This window comes from Chaetura pelagica, unplaced genomic scaffold (assembly GCF_000747805.2).
Source record: "Chaetura pelagica isolate M959 unplaced genomic scaffold, ChaPel_1.0 scaffold347, whole genome shotgun sequence".
NCBI classification, from domain to species: domain Eukaryota; kingdom Metazoa; phylum Chordata; class Aves; order Apodiformes; family Apodidae; genus Chaetura; species Chaetura pelagica.
In genome coordinates, this window is record NW_009954096.1 from 331,971 (window position 1) to 343,878 (window position 11,908).

Consider the following 11,908-nt stretch of genomic DNA (forward strand, 5'->3'; position numbering starts at 1 on the left):
GAAAGAGAGGAGGCAATTGCCAGCTAATGATACAATTACAAACTGTGGGGTTTTTTTCCCCCTAATCAGCTCTTAGGAGCATCACATATACTCAGAAAGTAGAGATCAATGCTTCGTATCAAAAGGCTTCGTAGTGAATCCAGTGCTACTAAAATCAATCTAAAAATCAACTGGGACAGAATGTTAATGCAAACAATAGTTTGGGTATGAAACAAGACAAGAGCTCAAGTTCACTTTTAATGAGTGGTAGAAACCACCACTGATAGTAAGCTGGAATGGAGCAAAAAGCTGTCAGCTATTGAGAGGGGTTGAAGTTAGCTCTTTTAGCAACTCTTAATTTTCAGCCCCTGTGCATTCAGGAGAGGGACTCACTCAGTGGAATCTGCTCCAGGTAAATACACACTGCTTCAAACAGTGTTTAAAACTGCTGACATTTACACAAGTATCAAAGCCAGCTTCAAATTCCCACCATTAACTATTTGTCAGCTCCAGAACTGAAGTTCCCCCTCTGAGTGAGCTGACTGGATTGAAACCCATGAAGAGAAGTCCTCTGAAAGTTTCTGCACTGAATTTCCTGGCTTCTTACAGCAATTTTGTACAGCTGGTTGTTTGCATTCCATAGCTCTTTTTTAAGCTGAGATATATTTTGAATGAATAACAAAGCAAACTGACAACAAATAATAAGAAAACAGAAAAAAGGGGAGAGGGGGGTGAAAGATCATATTGCATCCACATGATGACAGAAAAACAACAATATCCACTAATGTCCTTTTCTACAGGGTGGAAGAAGATAAGGAGCATTTAGGGCAGAGTTTTCCAAGCAGAAGAGAGAAAAGCAAACAGCTGGGGTTTGCACAAGGCTTACAAAGTCCCCGTGGCTGTGCCAGCCAAAGTTTGTTAAAGGACAGAGCCACAGAGCAGAGAGAATGGAAATAAGGAGACAATTTCAACCAGACCTTACCTGGGATGTCAAGAAAGCTTGGCAAGGCAAGGTTTGAAATGAACTCCCCAACGTAGCTTTCATGCTCAGAAACCACTCAGACAGGAGGGTATTAGGAAGCAGATTGCTTGTATTTTGAAGGTTTTCTGCATTTTGCAGCTTTAGTTCTTTTACAAATAATCAAGGCATTAAAGCAGGCAGGGAACAAGATCCTAAACCAATATACTTAACCAAAAAAAAAAATAAAAATCCTGAAGTGGTTTTGAAGAGAGGTGGAGCAAGAAGGGGAAAAAACCAGCCAGAATTCAGCATTGGCAGGGACACAGCTATCTCTAAAACAAAAGAGCATTTATACTCTCCAAGCCCAGATTTCAACAGGCAAGAAGAGAGGGCAAGAGAGGCAAGATTTCAGTCAAGGACTTCAGAATAAAGTTGCTAATGTTGCAATAGAAAATGTGGCTTCTAGATTAATTGCTCTGCAGCAAAGACTGGACGTTTCTGAAGTTCTGTGTTGCCCCCATTTGGGGATGTATATATATATAATAAACACTTCTGTTCAGATACATCTACTGTATCTAAATTGAAACTAAGCCAGGATAAGAGAGTGTTATGATAATAAAACAATGAAATAAAACCCCAGCCCCCCACTTGGAGATGCTGCACTGCACAGGAACAGACCAAACACATGCTTAAGGTGACACACACACTCAAGGAGAGAATATTTTCCAGCAGTCTGGCAGCAGCAAAGTTTCACTGGCTTCATCATACTTCTTCTATTCAAAACATTCCCATTTCAGAAGGGAAATTGAAACATTCTGGAGCTGTATAAAGTTGCAGAGTGTAACTGCAACAAGCAGAACTGCAGGAGATAAGATAGTTTGCATCCTGGCCACACTGCAAGGTGTAGTTTTAATTGATGAGCCAGTTTGCCCTAAAGGACCAAACCTGACAGTAGGAACTTGTGTGCAGTGAAATAAGGGATGAAGAGTTAGAGAAAGAAATGAGGGAAGATGGGAAAGGTCTGACTGAAAACTACTCCTGAGGAGCAGGGAGAGTGAGTTGTGAAGGAGCAGTCAGGAAAGCAGAGAGGTCACCCCATGGCTCTACTTTAAATCTTGTAGTGACTCCCAATCAAGGATCAATTGCTAGAAAGTCTTTGTTCCAAAATCCATACTGTGAGTTATCTCCTATTTTATCCTATTGAAGATAACATTCTACAGAGAGCCAAGACTTCACAAAAAAAGGGAAAACCAAGGAAAGCAAATAGGAGAGAGGTAGAGAAAGGACAGGTAGGAACACAGATTGCAATTAAGGGCAATTGAGGGCAGCTCAATCCACCATGGAAGATTGCACAAGACCTGAAAGGACACTGTGAGTCCTGGAGACAAAGCATATTTTTTACTGACTTTTCTCTAGTTTTTCTCTCTGGAGTCATTACTTTTCATAACACCAGCTCCTACTCATCAACTCTGCTCTGAAAAAAAAACCCATCAGGATGGTGAGGAGGGAAAAGAAAAGCTAAGAGCAAAGCAGTACCCCCAGGTGGTGTGAGAAGTGCAGTGTCAAACTCCACAGTGTCTTAGCATCCGGGGTGGAAAAGCTTTGATGTGGCATCAAATCCGACAGCACAGTCAGACCAGATGGGAGAATGGGCTGGAAGTGAAGCCCAAAGCAGATCTATATAGCTACAGGCTCTCTGGGAAGGAGATGTGACATCCCTCCCAAGGGTAGACCCAGCAAATACAGGCGAAGATGAGGACATAGTGAGGTGGATGGAAAACCGGCCAGATGTTTGGCCCCAGGGAGTGTGAAGTCTAGATGGAGGCCAGTAACTAGTGGTGTACCCCAGGGGTTAACAGTGGGTCTGAACCTGTTTACTAACATCTTCATTAATGATCTGGATGATGCAGCAGAGTGTACCCCCAGCAAGTTTGCAGGTGACAGCAAACTGGGAGGAGTGACTGATGCACCAGAGGGTCGGGCTGCTGTCCAGAGAGAACCTGACAGCCTGGAGAAATGGGCCAACAGGAACCTCATGAAATGCAACAAAGGGAAATGCAAAGTTCTGCCTTAGGTGAGGAACAACCCCAGGCACCAGTCCATGCTGGGGGCCACTCAGCTGGAAAACAGCTTGGCAGAGAAGAAACTGGTGGTCCTGGTAGACATCAAATTGAACACAAAGACCAATGGTATTTGCTTTCCCTGCATCAGACAAGAGCATTGCCAGCAGGATGAGGGAGGTGTTCATTTCCCATCTACTCCACACTGGCAAGGCCACACCTTCAGTACTGGGTCCAGTTCTGGGCTCCCCAGTACAAGAGAATGGTCATACAGGACAAGGTCCAACCTGAAGGGGTGGGTGCAAAGAGGACAGACCCAGGCCCTTTCCAGTGGTGCAAGAGGCAAAGGGCACAAGCTGAAACACAGAAGGTGTTCCCTCTGAACTTCAGAAACACCTTTTGACTGTGAGGGTGACCAAGCACTGGCAGAGGTTGCTAAAAGAGGTTGTGGAATCTTCATCCTTGAAGATATTCAAAAGCTGCCAGGACATGGTCCTGGGCTACTTGCTCTAGGTAGCCCTGTTCAAGCAGGACATTGGACTAGAAGACCTCCAGAGGTCCTTTCCAACCTCAATCCCTCTGAGATTCTGTGAAGACCAGGCTATTTGTCAAATTTAGGAATGTAAAATACAGAATTGAGTCTCCAATGGTTGTTAAAGGATGCAGAAGAAAACAGGTTTTATCTCACACAGACAAGCAAGGCTGCTGGGTGGCTGCCAGGAAGGAATGCTGTGCTCAGCTACATTGAGATCACCAGTCAAAGGAGGTGCAGGTGGGCTTCCTGGAGATGGACAACCAAGCCACAGCACAGTAACAAAGAACTGCTATTGCAAACATGAGAAAGGACTGAGGGACTCAACACCAAGAAATATTTGGAGAAAGGGAATAGAAAAACATCAGCTTTGGGGAAAAGGTTTCTTAGCTATGAGCTGAAGAGTGAGCAAATGGAAATCCTAAGGACCATGCTACTGCTGCCAGACTCCTTCACAAAAAGAGTTCCTTGAGCAACAAGAGCTGATGCTATTTTTGACTTTGTTTTGGCAAATAACAAGGACATCAAGAAGAGCTGGTGATATAAAATTACCTTGAACGGAGTGCACACAAGCACATTCGTATTAAATTAAGGATAAAACGAGGTAAGTGTTTTAAGAGAATCAAAGTTCACTCCTTTTAATGATGAGAAATTAAATAAGACACTAAAATCAAGTGAACTAAGGAGATAAGGAATGGGAAAGCAGCCATCTAATTATTTCTCTCAGGTCAAAGATGCAAAACTATTTGAAAGCTGTATCCTTAGAACTAACCTAGGAACAATTAAAGAGTCTACGTATTCTGGAGAGGAAAGGATTCATTAGTAAGAAGCCAGCAAGTAGTACAGAGATAAAATAAGAACTGCCCAGAGTCAAGCTGTGCTAGACCTCAGCAAATGGTAAACAAAATAGCAAGAGATGTCTCAGCTGTACATGTAAGGAGATCAGAAAGGGAAAGGGAAGAGAGGGGATGCTGGAAGGAGAGGTAAGAGATTAAATCAAATCAGCTGTATTCCTAAAACTAAATTAAGAGTCTTCATTAAGGACAAGGAATATAGGTGCAAAGTGTCTCATGTGAACTGTTTACAAGGGGTGTAGTGAGAAGATGAGGGGGAATGGTTTTAATTTGGAAGAGGGGAGATTTAGGTGAGACATTAGGAAGAAATTCTGTGCTGTGAGAGTGGTGAGAGCCTGGCCCAGGTTGCCCAGAGAAGCTGTGGCTGCCCCATCCCTGGCAGTGTTGAAGGGCAGGTTGGATGGGGCTTGGAGCAGCCTGGGCTGGTGGGAGGTGTCCCTGCCCATACAGGGGGTGGGACTAGATGGTCTTTAAGGTCTCTTCCAACCCAAACCAATCTGGGATTCTGTGATTAATAACACAGAACCAAGAAGCAGGTGTGCTAACTGCACTATCTGCTGACAAAGTCGAAGAGGATCATAAATAAAAATATGGACAAGAAGCACACAGAAGGGCAAGTAGATGATCTTCAGGACTGGCAATATTATCCAGCAACAGCAGTGGGGTAACATTTTATGATGCTATTAGGGACTGTGAAGACTGTTCACTGTGAGACTGGGAGCTCATCAGCTGGGAACCAAGGATGTGAAGGAACAGGGTGTATTCACCCATATTAAAATAATAAAAAAAACTCCACTATTAATTGTTGCAGCCATGAGAATGAGCAAAGCAAAATACTGCCATAAAAGGATCTAGAAAGGTGTATTAAAACCTAGAGAGACCACTGTACAAAGCCATGGTGAAACCTGATCTCTAGGACCTTGGCTGACCAAAGCTGGACAAGAGAGATGAATAGAACAAATGAGGCAACTGAACCTGAACAATCTGTTCCACAGGACAAGATGATGAGTGTTAGTTGTGCTTAAACCAACAAACACACATTAAAGCTGAGAGAGGAGATGGCTTGTCCATCCAGGGGGAAAGTGGGAGATGCAGCTGCCAAAGAAGATGATGGAGGGGACATTTAAGCTCAATGTCAACACTGGCACAGGAAAGCTGGCAGAAACTCCCTCTAAGTACAGGGAGGATGGAGACTGGAGTAAACATAGGGGAGCTTAAGGGACAGGAGGCAGCACAGTTCTTCAGCATCTCCAAAGTCCTAACACACAGTGCTCCACCAAGAAATAGCAAATAAATCAATCAGGGTAAGGTAAAGCCCAGCACTGCTTATGGAAAGTAAACTATCAGCCAACATAACCTGTAAGTTAAACAAAACATGACTTCTTTCCCTGACTCCTGTGATTACCAATTTAATAAAAGAAAAGCCTGAATAATAAAATAAATCATGCGACAAGTGCCCAGCTTTGTACACAGGGCATTACTTTCTCTACTGAAAGCAGTATTTACCTTAAATAAAAACAATGAGGTTTAGTACTTGCTGCCTGAGTATCCAATGACATAAAGGTTTTTTACCTTGCAGCTCTTGCAAACTCCTCCAAATCTGAAAATTAGGACTTGACAATGAGCTAAGACTTTACCAATTTGTAAAGTAAAAACTCCCCAGCTGGGAAACAGTTACTAATATTTTAAGTTATATTAAAAAGAACCCAAATGCAGTCCAAAGTCAACCTATCCAATCTGTCAGTCTGCAATCAACAAGACAAGGTTTCCCAAGTACTTAAAACCCATCATCTTTACCAGAAGGTGATGCAGATGTTTCACAAGTAATCCTACTATTTTAAATTTTTTTAAATTCAGTAACCTTTATAAACATCATTATATCTTAAGGACCTTTTTTCCAGGTGGCCCCCATTTCCTTGCTCAGTATTATTGTGTGCAGCATCTTTGTTGGCAGTGACTCCTACAGTGAGTCTGTGTAACTGATATGGCTGAAATATCAAGTAAATTAATGTGAATTTGATGGTTTTCAGATAATAATTTGTAGAATAAGGGTGAAGATGGAAGAATTTGGGCTCCTGCATTTAACCAAGCTTCTTAGAAAAGGCAGAATTCAAATTTGCTGAATCTCATTTGAGATGTCTGCTTCAGACCTAGAGGTCCATTTGTCCTTCAAAGGGCACCCACATCACCGAGTACACTGTGGGCTGACACAAGAAGGTGGCCCAGGTTCCCCTGAATGCTGAGCTGCTGCAGCAGTTGCAGAGTCCCTGTGATTGCAGGCTGGGATCTGTGAGTGTCTTCATGATCCACCAAGCTCCATCCACTGCTTCTTCAGCACTAGTCTGATCATCACAGTCAGTCTGTCACCCGAGGCAATGTGTGTGTTAACAGACTGCACTGAACTAAGGGAACACTGTCTTTCTCTGCAGGTACCTCCAGCCTTGGGCAGAACAGGGACAAAGGGGGATGGACCTCAAGCTGTGTCTTTTGAGAATATGACACTCATCAAGGGTGTGAATATGACATAAAAAGGGACACTAGAAACATTTCCTCTGTTGTTTTTTTTTGGCTGAGTCCTTCCTTCAACACCAATATCTACACATTTAAAGTCAGAGACCTCCTTAGAACACAGCCTAGCTAATAAGCAAGCAGCCCACTTTATTTCACAGCACATTTTCAGCCCCACTGGGCTGAGGCAACATCAGAAGAGGAGGCACCTTTTTTTTTTTTCTCTAACTCAGGAACATCCAACCTTTTGTTTGCTGCAGGATTACACTGAGCCCTGGCTCAGCTTCCACAACACAAAGCACACTGACTTGCCAAACTGATTGAGAGAAAGAGGAAAAAAAAAAGTACTTTTAAAGAATCTTTAGAGCTCCTACCTGTATTTTTATGGGCCAGGTGAAGTTGCTGACATAAACGAAGAACGTGATGTTGGGATTGTTGCGGAAATCAAACTTCTCATTGGAGAAACTGTCCTTGTATTCCTTTATATTGGTTCTTGAAACAACTGGAATTTCCTCCCCAGCCTGTGTGCCAGCTGTTTCCAAATGTTCAAAAGCAGCAAGAAAAGATGTTTCAATGCACATTTGAAGTGGCAAACAAAAAGGGCAGAACATCCTGAATTTTTATGTTAGAAAAATAACTGTTCATCTGAACACAACTATTTTCAGCTGCTTCCCATTATCAGAATCCCTGTATGCCAAAGTGTTGCATTACTAACAATCTAATTTACACCTTTGATGCTTCCAAAACATCCCATTAAGATTGAAAAGCAGTTTTTTTAAACATTTTACCTCTGCCCCCAGGCCCAACGTTTAAGAACACTACAGAACAAGTTCATGGGGTTACAAAAAAAGCCTCCCCAATTAAATGTGCATTTGTGGGGAACTAATCACTGAAACAAGCTGCCACACAACTTAGGTAATGCTCATTTTACCTGCAAAACTTGTGGACCAAGTAATATTGAGGTTGAAGTTTTTAGATGCATTGATAAACATGTCCAGGTCTCTGTTTTGCTAAGGGGCAAAGAAAAAAGAAAACAAAAACCATTTTTAGAATAACAATTTTACTGTCCCACTTCCTAGTAAACCTTCACTGGAATAAAATAACTAGGAATTTGTTATTTACATGAAGCAAATACATCCAGCATGTACATTTCCTGAAAGCAGTACTGCCCCCCCCCAAGGAAAGCATAATAAAGAACAAAATCATAGAATGGTGAAGGTTGGAAGGGACCTTAAAGACCACCAGGTTCCACCCCCCTTGCCAAGGGCAGGGACACCTCCCACCAGACCAGGCTGCACAAGCCTCATCCAACCTTGAACACCTCCTGGGAGAGGGCATCAACAACCTCCCTGGGCAACCTGTTCCAGCACCTTCCTACCCTTATGGTACCTACCCTCAATTCTTTCCTGATGTCCAACCTAAATCTCCCCTTTTTCAGTTTAAAACCACTACCCCTTGTCCTAACACTACATTCTCCTGTGCAAAGTTTCTCCCCAAAATAAGTCACGTGCACAGAATAAAACGGGAAGGATAGAAACACAAGGTAAAGCAACATGAGCAAAAAACTTGAGGTGCTCATCAGCTGTTCAGACAACTGCAAAGTCAGCAGAATTGTCTTTATCTAAAAATTTTACCATGAAGATTTGAAACTGAATGGCCAAGCCAAGCTCAGAAAGTTCTAGTTGCTTTGTGCCATGTTAGGAGACATCTGAACACTCTTAAAACTGTAGCAATTCTTTGCTTCCATGGCCAAGAAGTCAAAAACATATACCCAGAAGATGAAGCTTAAAGGAAAAGGAGAACATCTACCTCTTCAGGAGTTGCTACAAAGTTGATTGCTGTGTAATAACGATCATCCTCTTGAGAAAGGCTGAAGGTGAACTGATAGTCAATGAGAAGGGTATCTGTAAGGAATGCATGGAGAAATTTATCCCATGTCATGGACTAAAACCAACTTCTGCAAAGCAAGGCATGATGCCACTGAAGTGCTTCTTGCACTGAGAGCACAACTAGGAATTACCCTCCTGCTACAAAATACCCCAACCTGTGTATGATCCCAAATAAAAGGGACAAATCCCTCTCTTTTTAAGCTGAAAAACAATCTGCTTACATTTTCCAGGCAATGACCTCCAGCCTTAATTTAAATGACTGTTCATACCTACAAACTGTTGAAAACATTTACTTTTTTCCCATCCAGCAGTACCTCCAGGTGCTAGGGGAATACTAGACAAATAAAGCAGGCTGTATAACCCCCACTTGGTAGGGAACTATGTTAATAGAATCATAGAATGGTGAAGGTTGGAAGGGACCTTAAAGATCATCAGGTTCCAACCCTCCTGCCATGGGCAGGGACACCTCCCACCAGACCAGGCTGCACAAGCCTCATCCAACCTGGCCTTGAACACCCCCAGGGAAGGGGCTTCCACGACAATGCATGAAAAGATCCTGCAAATTAGTGGACTGGACAGGGAGGATTTTTACAGAGTACCCACTTGTTAATAACCCAGCTGCCATTCTACTCTGGGTCACGTCATGCTTGGGCACACCAGGACCAGTTTTTAGTCTACCCACATGTTCTCCTTTCCCCATGTTGGGCTAGATCTGGGCTATCATCCTTCTGTTAAGCATAGAATCATTAAGGTTGGAAAAGACCTCTAAGTTCATCAAGTCCAACCATCAACCCAACCCCACCATGCCAACTAACTGACAGTGCCCAACCAGTTTTGGCAATACATACACAGGTCCCAGCACCTTTTTATTAAATCTCAATATTATGACAAGTATTATGACTTGTACATATTCCCAAACTCGAGTAGAGACATTCCAAGCAATAATAAATATGAAGCCATACACCAGATGTTATTTTTCTCTTATTGTCTCCTGGAGACCCCTTGTTTGATAGGCACGAGCTAGACAACCTGCTGACATCTGTCTTTCCCCCCTAAAAAGGGGGAAAAAAGCCCACTTTATCACCCCTGCCAATGGCAACAATGAATTAGATCCTCCTTGCAAAGGGACTGCCATGAGAAGCCACCAGTCCCTTGTTTGGCTACACAAGCTGAATTTGCTCAACGCAGCACGTCAATAATTTCTGTGTTGCACAAAAATACTACGTGAGACGTGCATCTTCCTGTAATTTAAGATTCCATCTCTCCAGGCCTGCCAGTGTGCTGATTGCTAATATCTGCAAATAGAAGCTGGAGAGATTCTATTAAGCAATCTGAACCTTGGCAGAGCATCTTCCTCAATTGCAGGCGAATCCAAATGTGCATTTAAAGGAAACGTGGCAATTTTTAAACCTTACCCATTCAAACATGAAACAGGGTTTTTTTTAAAAAAAGTGATTTCTACTTGAAAAAAGAGTATTTTGCACTTAAAAAAACCTCAAAAGACAATATTTGGCTTTGACTTCTTAGGTACATAGTTTAGACTATTCTTCAAGAGACCAGATTTAATTTCAAAGTCATGTGAAAAACATTCAAGAATTTGTTCTGAATGATCCAACCATCACACAGACCTGATCAAGAAGAGTATTTGCATTATCTTTAAACAATGATTTTGTGAAAACTGAAGCTTTTTAAAACTGTTTTTTAGTCCTTCCCTTAATCCCCTCGATTTCAAACAGATGCTGAGGCAACTCTACTGGTTTTAAATATGATATTTTAAACTTCAAACACATTTTTCATCTCCAAACAAAATCCCAAGAGTACTCACAGTAACAGGTTCCTTTAAGTGGATTTCCCTGATATCTATTTTCGACTTCACACCTAAAAAGAATATATTTTTTTAATAATATTTTTTTTCCAGTTCTATTTCTTCCCAGCCACTAAACATCAGAAAACACCACCTGTGCTGATAAGGCTACACAATTAAAAATAAAAGGTGCATGTCTGAGCTATACTGGGCTGCTGAAGAAGTGCTACAATCCTTGAAAGTTAAACTAGCATGCAGTAAAAATGAAATATAAAATTCTGGATACTGACCTTGGAATGCATTAGCTCTTCACAATACATGGAACTGGATTAGCACAGTCAGAAACTAAAGTTTCCATTTCTGGCTATTCCAGGATCTAGTTCTATACACATTTACTCATGTAAACAACACTTGAAAAATAAAGCTGGCAATTAACTTATTTGGAATGAAATTATTTCCACTAACATTACACTGAATGCATTTCTGTTATGTCATGGAAAAACCTTCAGCAAATTTGTTGCTCTGTAACTGCTTCATTAAACTGCTTGAATGTCAAAGTCTTATTTCAGATACATTTACACTCCCCCAGAACAGCATCAGAGTGCACAGACAGTAAAAACCTACCAATTAAAAAGAAACAACTGAGGGATAAAACAAAGTGGTATGTATAGTTTGGGGGGTGGGGTATTATTTTTCACCCCATCCCTTCTGCATGACATTTCCAGTCGAGATATTCTTAAAAATGGAAATCTTCAGGAAACCATTTTGTTCATGTTTCCCCCCCAGGGGAAGCACAGTTGGCTGCACCCTCAGCCAACTTAGTCAACTGTCAGCAAGAAGAGATGAGCAGAGACATCATAAACCCAGCCATTAATGAATGCAGGGGTTCCATACCAGTGTGCGCACAGCCTTTGGATTTCAAATAACCAAGAGAAATGAACTCACAGTTGACACTCGTCTCCTTTGATTCCCTTGGTGGTGCAGAAGCACTTCCCTGTGTTTGTGTTGCAGACGGACGCGTGGCCGTTGCACTTGCAAGCTGTTGAGCAGAGAGGGGGGGAAAAGATGCAACGTTCAATGAAGCAAGAGAAAGAGATTCAACAGCAATTAAGCCCTTTAGTTGGCAAAACTGAGACAGGTCAACAATTAAAATGCACGTGAAAACCCATTTGGTACTCCTTGGGTTTTTCTGAGATATGGGAGGCAGTCAAAAATAGAACCATGTGTCAAAACAGTGAGCGTGGGCTCCAGGGCTGATGTTTTGTATGAAATCATGATCAGACTGTGCTTTTTAGCCTCATAAATGTATTCAACTTCCTCT

The 11,908-nt window shown here is 42.1% G+C and overlaps 1 protein-coding gene across 1 annotated transcript in view; it reads right to left on the reverse strand.

Annotated features, from left to right (window-relative positions):
* Nucleotides 1-11,908, reverse strand: part of ATRN (attractin) — a 136,683-nt gene that overhangs the window by 63,101 nt on the left and 61,674 nt on the right. Inside the window, exons 20-24 of the mRNA XM_010002327.1 lie at nt 11,533-11,626; nt 10,609-10,661; nt 8,704-8,798; nt 7,826-7,904; nt 7,269-7,426 (exon numbers count right to left, since the gene is read on the reverse strand). Of these exons, the coding sequence (XP_010000629.1) occupies nt 7,269-7,426; nt 7,826-7,904; nt 8,704-8,798; nt 10,609-10,661; nt 11,533-11,626 (479 nt within the window). The remainder of the gene's footprint in view (nt 1-7,268; nt 7,427-7,825; nt 7,905-8,703; nt 8,799-10,608; nt 10,662-11,532; nt 11,627-11,908) is intronic.